The 13,901-nt window shown below is 39.8% G+C and overlaps 2 protein-coding genes across 3 annotated transcripts in view; both read right to left on the bottom strand.

Annotated features, from left to right (window-relative positions):
• LOC310947015 (cilia- and flagella-associated protein 337-like) overlaps nucleotides 1-3,134 on the bottom strand; it is a 28,533-nt gene extending 25,399 nt beyond the window's left edge. The window contains exons 1-3 of the mRNA XM_083913632.1: nucleotides 2,269-3,134; nucleotides 1,077-1,172; nucleotides 567-875 (exon numbers count right to left, since the gene is read on the bottom strand). Of these exons, the coding sequence (XP_083769758.1) occupies nucleotides 567-875; nucleotides 1,077-1,157 (390 nt within the window). The 5' untranslated portion in view covers nucleotides 1,158-1,172; nucleotides 2,269-3,134. The remainder of the gene's footprint in view (nucleotides 1-566; nucleotides 876-1,076; nucleotides 1,173-2,268) is intronic.
• A 191-nt stretch (nucleotides 3,135-3,325) lies between these two features.
• On the bottom strand, nucleotides 3,326-13,613 carry pdcd10a (programmed cell death 10a). Of its 2 annotated transcripts, none has more exons than XM_083914551.1 (8): nucleotides 13,379-13,613; nucleotides 10,061-10,254; nucleotides 8,986-9,039; nucleotides 8,675-8,792; nucleotides 7,896-8,022; nucleotides 6,549-6,627; nucleotides 6,374-6,456; nucleotides 3,326-5,815 (listed from the first exon to the last, which is right to left on the bottom strand). In XM_083914551.1, exons 2-8 carry the CDS (start codon nucleotides 10,148-10,150, stop codon nucleotides 5,734-5,736), a joined length of 633 nt encoding a protein of 210 aa, XP_083770677.1. In that variant the 5' UTR covers nucleotides 10,151-10,254; nucleotides 13,379-13,613; the 3' UTR covers nucleotides 3,326-5,733. The 2 variants fall into 2 exon arrangements, with proteins under 2 accessions (XP_083770677.1, XP_083770676.1); XM_083914550.1 differs by having other exon boundaries at nucleotides 13,388-13,613.
• Nucleotides 13,614-13,901: the final 288 nt, after the last annotated feature.

The following is a 13,901-nucleotide window of genomic DNA, read 5'->3' as shown; positions in this document are numbered from 1 at the left end:
TTGTTACAGTATATTAAAAAAATAAAGATGAGTGCAGCTTTAAGTGTATTTTTCACTAAGTCGTGCCACTCGTTACTAACAGTGTTTCAAACTGTAATTAGTGTCTTCCAAGCCTCATTAGTCTGTCAGCTTCTTTAAGACTGATCTGAGCTAAAGAGGTCAAAACCTTCCAGCCATTTGGAAAACAACTTACACAACATTCTGACATTCTCAGGATTGAAAGATTAAAGTGGTGAGCCATCACTTTATCCACAGCAGTAGGCACTTTATACCTGCAGCTTCATTTACATATTAATTGATAGATGTTAAACTTAAAGGAATCCAGAGCCATTTATCTCAAAAGAGGTGTGCCATTTTGATGAGCAAGACCCTAATACTTTCGAAGTCTTCCTCGCACAATGTTTAATAATGTGGAATTCCACCCAGTCAGCAGAGTTTTGGATTCTCCAGTCAGTCAATGTCAAAATGTTTTTCAGATAAAATGCAGCAAGAGATCACATGTTTAAAATGGGCAACATGTTCTAACCCTCTGCTCTTCAGCCTCCAAGAGGTCAGTGACCATTTACCTTTTGAACCGGGTCTCGATGTGGACAGGTCAAAGTGCGCGGTGGCTTCCAGCAAGGCACACTACTAGTTCTGGTGTTCTTCACTTTATCAGAAAGTTCCAGTAGCAGAAAAGAGCACAGGCCTCCCCAGTCAACACGTCCCTCTTCCTTCACCGCATCAATGTCCAGAAGGAGGCCGCGGTGTTCCTGAGTGACAACCACACTGTCAAACAGGAGGCCATATTCCTCCTTGGAGCCTCGACCGACAGATGACCAAGCCAGATTGATAAATTCAGTTCTGGACAAGGACTGAGATGCACCCGCGGGATCCTGTAGGAGACAGGGGACATTGCACAAGTGCTGCAGGCTCTTCTCTGGTTTCTAAAGAGGCCTGGAAGTGTGGTATACTATAGGATACTGGTAAACAGAGATATAGTTGAAATTATAAAACCCTTCATTAAGTATTCCCTGTGTGAATTTAAGGTGTTGTAATATGAAATTATTAATAAACTGACAAAAAAAAACACTCACCAGGAAAAGGCCCTGCAGCTTTCTATAGTCCTCAGTGTTCATCCTGCTCTCAAGCTGTGCCACCTCCATCCTTGTTCCCATAGTAACAACACTTACCTGTCAATCAATCACCAACATACCAGACAAGGTCAGGAAGGTAAAGCGTGTCTATGTGAGTCTGTACTGAAGACTTCCAGCCGAATAATAGATTCCCCGCATTTCTAGGTGTTACATGACGAAACGAGATGTTCTCAACTCGAGTAATCCCTTAGTAGCCTTCTATATCTGTTTCACAGCCGATAGTCATGTCACAGCAGCAGCAGACTTCTTTTGTTGGCTCTTTTCACTCTATCCAAACATATCTGTGTTGAAAGGTCTTTCATTTTCAACAGATATTTTCCCCAGCTCTGTGGCTTTCAGAGGTGGGTGAATAGGTCCTCTAATGATGTCTCGGTATAGTTCAAGGACACGGCAAGTTGCCAAAGCGTGTAAATTCTCGGCCATGTAAGGTAACATGAAATACAATATTGCAGTCAGATATGTGAGCAGCAGCATAATTAATAGTGTGAATAAAACATCGTTTTTGTTGAAATAGCCTGTGAGGTGATTAAAAGCGTGTTTGAGGTCTAAAGGGAAATGCAAGATGATGAAAGTTTATTTTTACCATTCCACAAAACACCACAAAGGGGAGAAGACGCCAAACACTCTGTTTCATTTTCAGCCTGACATACACGTTGGATGATAAAAATCATCGGAAGTGGCATCAAATTGAGCTGAGATTTAGATGACAGGGTTTGTAATGAAGGCAAAAATCAATGCTTTGCTGCAGCCATTATCCGTTTTACCATGCTGATTAACTGCAAAGTGATCTTGATATGATAGTTTATCCCCCTTTTTGTTTGAACTGACAAGTATTAGAATGCAACAGCTATGTTAAGCAATAAATAAAGACATCTTGTATTGTTCTGTGGCAAGCAGATGGCATCAGTCTTTATGCGATTAAATAGATCCATAAAATTAACACAAAAAGACCATATTTTGAGCTGATGCACTCGCTGCTGTCTGAACAAATGTGAAACACATGTAAAATATCAATAATGTGAACTGTCATTTATAGAACTACTTTCAATTGTGTAAATTTGACAAAGTAACTCAACAGAAAAACTCCAAATATAGGATAGTGCTGTTGTGTTAGCAAAGAATTCCCACTTACCAAGGTTGCCTCTCTTCCTCCCAGATGGCCTCTTCAGGTCAATTCAACTCTTTCCAAACTGCAGCTGCTGGATTTCTATCTGGGGTTCATTAAAGTTGCACCGGGTATCATCCACTGCAGTCAAACTGTCCAGAAAGTCTTCTCAGCAGCACCAGGCTCTAACTGCGTAATGACAGGCTCTTGGCCTGGCAACATCACTGTCAAGTTAGCTGTACCCTTCCAGGACTGCTAGTGTGTACACACACTTCAGTCAAGCCTGGTTTTAATCATTAAATCCATGTAGTAGAACTGAGCACACAGTTTCTTCGTTGATGACAAAACTTAGAGACGACTAATTCCATCCTCAGTCCACAACGGGTGTTCACAGGAAAATGCCCCAGAGTCCCCCCATATTCTGAGGTGTTGAAACACCATTCTTAAAAGTATGACATTTCAAACAGATCCTCAGTTGGTCTACCATGACATTGGCTGGGATGTTTCCGTCGGAGATTCTTTGTGTCCAGAGGTTTGTCTAAGCCAGCAATGTCTGAGAAGGAGTCACCGAACATCCCTGGCCACAGCACACACACCCAGTGAGAGTTAACTAACTGCCCCCAGTAGCCCCGACAGTGGCAGAGGACGGACGGACACACACACACAGACACACGCACACGCACACAAACACGCACACACTCTTTTATTATCTCTCAGTCTCAAAGACTCAGGCTAAGTTTCCTGGCAACCAAGTAGTCAAAAAGAGTTGTGTTTGTGAGTCCAGGCCCTATCGTCTGTAAGTAACACAATAACACAATGTGTGTGTGTGTCTGTGTGTGTTACTTCTATTCACAGATTAGGCACTGGAGAGAAGATAATCTGTGCGAGGTACAATTATCCCTCTACCCAGTTACACACGCACACGCTCTCCATAGCAACACAATTCACAAGAACATTAGTATTCTACTGCCACTCATAAAAGTGTTGATGCATTGAAACAAGTTAACAAAAAAGCCTGATGTGAACCTAGACTTGAACAAAAATAAACCACACACCACCGGAGCTTTATAGTGCAATTCAAATACCTTTGAGAGGACTTCCTGTGGGTCACTCGTAGCAGTACACAAAGACACAAAGAAGAAAAAAGTCTAGGGATTTTTTTTAAACTGAGAAACAGATTGCCTGCATGACTGCAAAACACTATTGCCTTCAAAAGCTATATATCCAATGCAGATATTATCGTCCCTCCCTGCTGTTTCAGTGACCACGACCAATCCCTGAGTGACTTAATGGCCTGGAATAACTTGAATTAGCTGATTACAGCGGCCGTCAACAGTGACAGGATCAGAAAATTAGGTCTCAGCAATTTCAATAATAAAGCTTTAAAAATTAACACTATCACAATTGGATTACAGTGGTGCATGTAGGCGCCATCACAGAACCCCAAAATAGCCCACCACAAATCCACCATGGAAAATCCACTATTATACAGGGAGAAGAATGAAGTTGCTTGAGTGGGGAGAAAATTGGTACGGATCTTAGTACTGGGAAGGAAAGAGGTGAATGCGAAGATAGAGAATGCAAGGGTAACTGAGCGGAAATGAAGCACTTTCATACAACAATGCAAATATGAAGACAGACCCACTTTTGAAAATCTTTCTATAATGACATAACTCTTTAATTTCCAGTAAATAGAAAAATGCCTTTTCAGCATGCTCTCCACAACTGCTGTTTAAGAGATCTTGAGGAAGTGTATTTACATTTGGTACAAGGAATGTTTCCATGGCAGTGGCAGTAAAAGTATCAGAAATATAGAAAGAGGAAATGATACATTCGTGGTCAAATACATTCATGTTAACAAAGTTATGATTAAATGAAGGATTAAGTCTGCTACTTAAAATTCTTCTGGATAAAAAGCAAACAAATAACTGACCATCAATTTAGTTTTGTGTTGTTTTAAGTAAGTAATCTTTGAATCGAGAAGTTGCAAGAAATACCCACCCTCAGTCATGTATTAAGTATTACACTCATGTCAGTTTGAGCATTATTATTGAAGTTCTGTACCTTCTTTTCCCAATCCAAGTGTACTTCTACTGTTGTTGTTATTATGACCTTCAACTGCTTTTGTTTGAATACGGACTCTACAAGCCAGCCCGTATCAGAGCACTAGGTGCCCTCGCACTTCCCCATGTGAGAGTGTAGTGCAAGTTTTGTGAGGGTTGGACACATTTTAAGAATCAAACAATATAATGCAATGTGAGGTTCAAAGAGTTTCATGATTGATTTTCATTTTGTATAAATACAGCATTAAAAGAAAAAGTAAATTCACACTAAATTGTTTTTCTTTTCTTTTTTCCTGTGAAGAACATGATACATTTACCTCGTCAATTCTTTAAAAACCCTTTCAATCAAACGACTAGAAAAAGGGAAAGTCACATGTTGAATTTCTCAAGAGAAATTACTGATATGTAGCAAAAAAACTCATATGGGGTACACATCCTGAGTACATACCCCCAATACAACTCAAATGAGTTCTGCATCGGGTCATTATCATAAGATGTTGCATCTCTGATCACCTATCATTAAAAGAAGCCATTTGTTGTTTTATGTAGTGATCAATTGTTGGTAGACAGTAAACATTAAAACATCACATATATTTAAAGTAAAAAGAAAGTCAGCACAGCTGCTCACCTGGATAGGTTGTGTTTATGATGCACTGGGTGAAGCAGTGCACACTAGAACAGTGCAGGACAAAGGAAGCAGACAGTGAATACAGTCTGCCTTTCGAATTACAAAACATTTCTCCTGACCTTAATTTCTTTACAGATTTAAGTTGAATTTGATGGAAGAAGATAGTGGCGGGATATTAGTGCCAAGTATGTGATACCACTGTTATGTTTGACAAAAGAAAAATGGCAATAAAATTGGAGTCAAAGTGCAAAAATGTGGGAAAGTGTTATGTGTATGAAAACTGAATGCTCCTTTTTTTCATTGTACTTTTTTAGACTTGTGCACCAAACTTTTATGGACATGGGAAATAATCACATTATTACTAAAACTTTATCAGAACTACACAGCACTGAACAAGAGGGAGATATAGAAAGCAGCAAAGAAATATCGATTTAAGAATCTGATAAAAGAACAACATGAAAGAGAGTTAAAAATCCCTGCCAATTACCGCCATCCTGATTTGCTTTGAACCTCAGACTACCTGATCTCCCCTCGAAGCCACAGAGTTATAAATTATACAACCCAAAATAATATGTCTTTACAAATTACAAAGCCTCATATCACATTTTCTCTAACAAAAATGGCTGTGATTGCGCGTGTGTGTGTGTGGGTGTGTGTGGGTGTGTGTGTGTGTGTGTGTGTGTGTGTGTGTGTGTGTGTGTGTGTGTGTGTGTGTGTGTGTGTGTGTGTGTGTGTGTGTGTGTGTGTGTGTGTGTGCGCGTGTGTGTGTGTGTGTGTGTGTATGTGTGTCTCCTCGGGCTGCTACACCACAGTCTTGAAGGCCAGCAGTATCATGTTGGTTTGGTGGGTGAGCCGGTTGGCGCTGACAAACACGTTTATCACACTGGAAACAACCGTGACAGAGACACAAGGACACACATGTCAATCATGCAGCAAAGAAACCATGGCAACAATATTAGGATTGATCCAGGAAACACTTTGATCTGCCCGGAATGGAGAATGTCAGGCTTCAGAAAATACAAGCCAGCATGAATCCACAGGAAATGGGTCAAGGGAATTATTCAGCAATGAGGGATTTGATAGAAGCGGGCCTGTGATCAAACGACAACCATTTACATGGGGGTGACTCTGTGTGTGTGTGTATGTGTGTGTGCGTGTGTGTGTGTGTGTGTGTGTGTGTGTGTGTGTGTGTGTGTGTGTGTGTGTGTGTGTGTGTGTGTGTGTGTGTGTGTGTGTGTGTGTGTGTGTGTGTGTGCAAACATGAGGCACGAGAGTTTATGCATGCTGGCATGTGCGTGTACAGCTATTAACTGTGTTGGTGGCTGTTCATGCAAGTGTAAAAAATAATATTCTGAACGAGTGAGTGAGTAAGAAGACTAGAGAATAATCAAACAAAAATCAACAACTCATAAAACTGAGGTTAAACTAGAAAAAGACATACTTTCCATCTCCAAAGTAGGTTTTGAGAGTGATACTGAAGCTCTTGGAGTATTTCACAAATTCTTTCTTCTGCTGTTCCAGTGCCTAACCGATAAATACAGACAGCCTTTCAGCTCCAGGTATCTCACAGAAACGACGTTTGTGTGCATTTTTTTCTTCTTCATGTATCCACTTACCCGTCTATTCTGATACTGGTATTTCCTGAAGGCGGTATTAACGGTGTCTAACAGCTCCTTGATGGCACTGGCAATGTCTCTGTGGATGACACGCACAAATACGTGCATATTTAAAAAAATAAACAATATTTGAAAATCTGTGACACCCTGATAAATACAGTTTCTTGATCCTTCTCGTTGCCTTTCTTCCACTTTTCTCACATGCACGCTTTCACCTTCAACTTTTTCTCCCCTCGTATGCACTTGAAATCTGCCGTTTCATGACTTTAATTTTCAGCATTCCTTTTGAATTGACTCCATTTCTAAGCCCTCCGCTGGGTAAGTAACTTAAGCAGTGACTCACTAAGAGTATTGAATTTGATCAAAAATAATGGCAAAGTGGGCCAAGAAAAATGAAACGTCTTTTACTTTCTTTATTTACTGTGTGTGTGTGTGTGTGTGTGTGTGTGTGTGTGTGTGTGTGTGTGTGTGTGTGTGTGTGTGTGTGTGTGTGTGTCTACGACCAGCATCTATGTATGTTTGTGCTGCATTGTTTAGTGATTTGATTTCTAAACTGGCCATCGTTTGCTGTGAGATGGGGTTGAAAGCTCCTAAGTGGACCTTTGAGTTGACATTACTTTGTATCGCTGCTGTTTCCAATGTTGCAAATGAACTCCCATGCTCCAAACTTCTCACCTGATTTGATTTTAATTCATCTTGTGTTGCTAATTAAAAATATAACATGATTTTTTTTCCCTTGTTTTAACACAGCTGACCAGATGGAGAACTAAAAACACAATGATTAACTGCGGTGAGTCTTTTTATATCGCACACAAACACATATTCTGTTGCTAAATGAAGGAGCTGCAGTAATACTAAACCATATCTCGTGTTTCAGCTTGTGGACTGGAGCTCTCACTGGGCGTTTAGACAAAGTATGAAGTGAATTATCACCTTGCATTAATCGCATGAATAGGACAACAGTACAGACGTTAGCTCTTGCTAGCACCGTATGCACTGACCTCCAGTGTGTGGAGTGTGCATGTCTTTGTTTCGACTCAGACCGACCTCCGATTTTTCACTTGTCCTGTTATGTTGGAGTGAATTTGCATCTATTCGTACCCACTCATGTCTTTCCTTTGGCTTTTGTATTTAATTAAGCCTCGTCCAAAAATGTGTTTCACAAAAGATATATACATTTATATATATACATTTTAATGTAATGAGGGTCTTCATCTCAAAGACTGTATAACATTGCAACAAGCAATTAACTGTGAGAGAAAAAAGAAATCCCGCTGGAATGGTTAGACTGAAACTTTGATATAGAAAATAATCCTGGTGTACATCGCACACACTGAGCTGTCTTACTTGATTGTCTGTAGGAAGCCTACTCTGTCATTGATTTCATCTGGTATGGTGCTGAGGATGTGCTTCAGAGCTCGGGCCCTATCGTTCAGCTCCTGGAACTCTGGCTCCTGCCTGTCAATCATGAACTCTGAAAGCACCAAGAGGAAGAGGGAAAATACAGATCACTAACTCCTCAGTGCTGGGCATGTCGACACGTGTTCAAATAGCTACAGGGGACACTGACATTAAGCAATTAATAATGGTGGTCAACAGCGCAAATGCATATAATGAATACAGGATAGAGTGTATGTGTGAATCTGTGTGCACACGTTAAAGTGACAGTGTTTAGTTTGTTAAGCAGAGGCAGGATTAAGGCAGAAATTGGGCTGTGCCATGCAGGAGGTATATTTAAAATTCATCCAAAGTGTGTGTGTGTATGCATGTGTGAATTCATTACTACCATCAATCACTGTACACGGCACAAGGAATTCAATTACAGACTAAAATGAAGGGATGTTTTAGAAGGGGAAGAGCAGTTGATTTGTGGAGAAACAGCTCCCCCTAGTGGAAAATTGGGCTAATGGGCTATGAAACCTAACAGAGCTAGGTTGAAAATCATCCTGCTTGCTGAAGTGTCCTTGGACAATATAGTCAGTGTTGTGCATGTCCTGGCAGAAAGTTTATGTTAGCCAGTTTAATATGCCTTTGTTATTATTGCCCTACTCTAAATCTCACACTGGTACTCTTGTATGGTTGTCCTATGTGACACCTATTGCACCCTCCTTCTCTGAGCATCCTACCTTCCACATCGTCTGCAGCCATGCGAAGCAGAGACTCATTATAGTTGATTTTCAAGTTCTTCTTCTCCAGTATTTTCATAACGATGTCCTGGGTCAGACCGGGGCTCTCCTTCTCCGCCTTGAAACAAACAAACATACAGCTGCACTGACAGAATCACAGTGAGCCTTGGTCCTCTGTGGACTTAAACGTATCAAATCTACAAATCAACAGAAAGTTGCTAAAAAAAGGTCAAAAGTATGAACTGGGTTATTACAAGAAAGATGGCAGTTAATCCAAAACAAACCGACAAAAGAGAAGTTTTCTTTTTTACCTTTATAACGGCTGTTCTCAAGGTCTGCGCTGCTGGTGCGTTGACTTTCTCCAACTGTAAGTTGTAATACACAGATACACAAACATAAGACATCAGCACAACTCATAACACACACAGCTCTGCTCTTATCATGGCCTCTCTTCTTTCATGAAATGTAATTCTGCAGAAAGCACATACAAGTCAAGCATCCTGCGATATGAAAGCGAAATCTGTGTTATGGTATTGTGAAAAGCTGTGTTGTGTTGAGCTAACCCTAACCCATCTGTAGAATTGAAGTCCTGTGAATTCAATCAATACCCTTGAGCTCATATTCTGGTTTGAGAGCTTTTCACTACTTCAAACTAAAAGTTCTATCTGTTTATTTGCACCTAGTACACACACACACACACATGTGGGGGTTTAAAAAAATGGTCTTTAATCATCAATTTCCGATAGAGCTTCACTAAAGAATATAGAATACTGTAAAAACACAAAAGAAAAACTAGAGAGATTAGACGTGAGGTGAGCTGACACAAGAACTTAGGCTGTAGTTTGTGTAGGTTAAAAGTATTGTTTTATTTTGGGTGGGGTATGCAGTGTGGAAAGACACTCTAAGAAAAGAGTGGAGAAAGTAATGAAGGTGCTATTATGTTGTAAGCACAACAAACTCATAGGCCACTAGGCCCCCCCTTTGTCTTGTCACTTTTGAGGTAACATTTTCACTTCTTGACACTCCAATTATGGATTTGTACAATTTATATTTGTAATTTTTAAAAACAAGCACAGCAGAGAAATACAGCGGGGGGGGGAACAGTGTGTGGAGACGGCAACACATTTTCACATCTTACTCTGGGATTTAAGAATTAATTTCAACCAAACCAGATATTTTATTTAGTGTCTTAGTCCAATTTGATGAAGTGTGTTTCACAAGTCGTAGTTTGGTGATAGAGAGAAACTTTAATACAGTATTTTTCTGTCATCCACATAAAAGATGGCATATTTTCCCATTAACCTCCACCAGCATTTTCATTAAACAAACATTACAACCTTCTTTACCTGACCTGAATAGTAACATTTCTTTCTCTGCATTCTTTACCTGTTTAAAGACGGGATACATCACAGTGTAGAGAGCCATAGAGACGATTGAGGAGTTGTCTGCTTCATTTTTCATGTCATCCATGATCATCCTTGACCAATCAATGGCCCTTTGTTTGTGTGCTTGTCCACTGATGCCAGTTTCACCTCATTCAATCCCTCACAGAGGCTGACAGAATGGGAGCAGACAAGGACCTGAATAAGAAGACAGGACACATGAACAAGAGGAGATAGATGGCGGTGGATGGAAATGACAAAATAGGGGGTCAAAAAAAAGGTTACGGTTCCAATTACCATGGTAACAGTCAGGATTAAATTCAACCACCTTAATAAGGTGTATTTAAATATGTTATTATTAAAAAGAGGGGATAGAAACTGTGGTTAGTAGAAGACTAAATAAATTCATAAAATCAATTTTAAAATCATTCCAACAATGCACCAGCTTTATTACTCCCCATTACACGTCATAAATACCCATGTGCATCACTCCCCAGAAAGCCTCTCAGTCACAGACATGATCACCACATAATGGCCACGTTGCCAAGGCGTGTGTGCTTTACTGTTCCACTGGGTGCAATGGTGACAAAACTGGCATGACTCATACCTGAATAAGGAACAACCTCTCAAATATTATCGCTGCAATAAAAATATCACTGTGATAAATATAGCACCTCCGCATACATATTCAGTGATTTTTCTACCTCGTAAAGAGGCAGTGAATCCTTTCATTGGCCCGTGTTCTGTCTCTAGCTGACATTTCCAGGACCAGTTCTTCCTCAGCCATAGTTTGTTGTGTGACACTTTACAGTATCTAATGACTCCAATCTTCATTATACTCATCATACAACAGATCATTTATTGCAGGGCAGGGACACATACCGAGTCTGCATTCATGGGTGTAACTTGTCTTTTCAAGAATCCAGTGAGTCGCCACGTGAAGACCTGACCTTATAATCCTTCCTACCTGCAACTATGTTAATTAGATATTTTGCCCCTACCGACTATTAGGGATGCACCGATATACCAGTTGAACATCGCTTCAAAAAAAAAGCTACCACTTGGAGACGACAACAACAACAACAGACACGATGGTTACAGAATTTCCTAAACCACACCCAGTAGTGATACTGGGTGTGGTTTATTGTGGTGAAGTTTAGTTGCACCTTGACCTGTAACCACAGCCAATGGCGATATCACAGGGTCCACCTGTACATCACTGCAGCAAGGTGAAAAGTTAAACCACTGGAGGTCAGGAAAGACTAGATTTTCATGGGGGGTTAAAGTTACTCTTCAAGTTAAACGGAGAAAAGAGACAGATACATTTTTATACAATACATTGTGCATAATGTTAGAGACTGCCAAACCAGATGTACTTTAATTCTCCTGGATTCTAGGAAATTGCTTTTGAACACATTCGACTGGGGCAGATGTTTTCCAATGCTTCAGAGCTGACAACAAAATAAACACGGTTTCAAGGTGTTTCCTAGCAACATCATTTAAATGATCAGCAGATGAAGGTCTTCACATGTAAATTAAATCTAGAGTGAGTTCTCTTTGGCCCAACATGCGGATAGGTTTAAATCTACCGTGGGTGCATGTACATGTGTAACTTTGACATTAACAAATAAACTAATATAAATAAATGGGTCTACCTTTTTTGGGTTAGCAAAACAAAACTCAGAGTACATACGTACATTTGGCATGGACGGATTTTGAATAAGAGACAACAGCGTGTGCAAAGTCAATCAGTGCAATCTTCGGTAACTGCGAAATTCAATTGAGTTTGTATCAAATCGACAACTCTGCTAATTAAGGTGTGAAGATTTATTCCATATATGGAGTAAACTGTGAGACTGGGAAAGAGGGGTAACAGTAGTACCTGCGTATAGGATCTATATTTCCTAACTTCTGCATATATCCCTTCCCCGAATATAGATACCTTTGATAACCTTACCAGATACAATCTATTCTGTACAAAGTCTGTAGCCAACATTAGCCTGATAACAATTGATATCACTAATCAACACAATCGCCAGAATAAAACTTTGAAATTTTGACTGAGAAGAAATTTCTAAATAAATAAGCTTTTTTTGTATGATTAATTTGTAGTGCGACTGTCAGTATTTCACTGTTTAAACGTGTTGGGGAGGGCATAGCCTATCGAGAAATTAACAAATAAATAAGCATTAATACATTTTTTGTCAGTTTGATTACATTTATTTCATTGAATATCAGTGATTATAAACAAATTGAATTAATTGTCATGTTTTTGGAACAGGTTACATAAATTGGCCAATGGGTTATTAGTTTGGTACTAACACCTTGTCTTTTCTCTTCATAAAGACACACTGAAGGTAAGACTGCAGTATTTTGGGGGGAGAGAGTGACTTAACTTGACAAAATGACTTAGAAGGACTTACTTGAGACTTGGACCACGTGACTTGAGTCACATGTCTGCTACAATCTAGCTGAGTTTAATGCCACCAGGGCAGAGGTCTCTAATGTGACCCTTGCGTTGTTATAAACTACACTGATAAGATTATAGACATATATGTCAAGCGGTTGTCCCATTTAATAGCTAGTTTGGATATGTATTGCAGATATCTGTAATCCACTTCTTCCTAGTCAAAAAAAACAACATTTCAGGTATCCATAATGATATTCTTCCTGGTACAAATTATGTCACTTTTGCCATTCGTGTGTATTGGGCTTTCAATTCTAGATATCCATAATTACATTGTACATGTCTGGAGTTAACATGCTCGATAGCTACTGGTGAGAACTCTCATTTCAGATACCGGTATCTACAATCCAATTGTTACTAGTCATAATTTTAATTTCAGAAATCCCAAATGAAAAACCATTGCAGATATCCATTATCTAATTTTGACTATCCAAAATCCATTCTGAAAATAAACAATGCTATTAGGGATATGTACAACTGCAATTTTACTAGTAATTACATTACAGATACCCAGAATGTTAATTCTAGATATCTAAAATGTAATTATCTAGAATTGAAAGCCCAATACACATGAATGGCAAAAGTGACTACATTTGTAATTGTAAAGAATGTAATTGTGGATATCTGAAATTATCATTCTGACTTTGACTGGGAGAAGTAGTATTATGGATATAATATAATATAATATAATAGATTGCCAAACAAGACAAACATCCCATCTTCATTAAAAACACCATCTTTGAGGTGGCAGGTAAATGACACAGGGCACAGTAAATGACCCCAGCCCCAACGAGTGTGTCACTAACACTAACTGGAGAAACCTGTGGCTGGTGGAGAGGGTTAGCAGCCCGACACTTACTGTACCTGTGGCGGTGAGGTTGCTGTTGCCAGTGAAGAGGTAAGCGGTGTGAAAAGGAGGTTGATACTCTTAAAAGCGCTAACCTGAGATTAACGTTAGCTGTTTACAGCAGGTGATCAACGGCCGTCGTTAGCGAATGTTATCTAAGTGTCTGGTGATAAACGGCGGAAAACAATAACAACAGTCAGTCTGGTTGTTCGGTTGTTTTGCTCTAATGACCCCGTTTGTTGTGGTTTGAGTCTCAGGAAGTTTTCTGTCTGACAAAGCTGTGTAACCGTGAGAGCCGGGGTGGGCGGTGTTGCGTGTTGACCGTTGGTATCAGAGGAAAGGCTGGTTTGTAGTTCTTTCGGCCAGTCTGCTTCAAGCGTCGTCATTGTAGCAGGCACCAAAAAGGACTACAAATCCCAAAAAAGGTACAGGTAAAATATTTTAACCGTTGTGGCGCTTTCGTTGACAGAGCTAACGTTACGCACCGCTTCTAGAAAGCACACAATTCATATGAAATGTATTGTATAAAAT

Source organism: Echiichthys vipera (genome assembly GCF_963691815.1).
Source record: "Echiichthys vipera genome assembly, chromosome: 5".
NCBI classification, from domain to species: Eukaryota; Metazoa; Chordata; class Actinopteri; order Perciformes; family Trachinidae; genus Echiichthys; species Echiichthys vipera.
The sequence above is the reverse complement of the archived record's forward strand: the minus strand, read 5'-3'. Positions and strand labels throughout refer to the sequence as shown.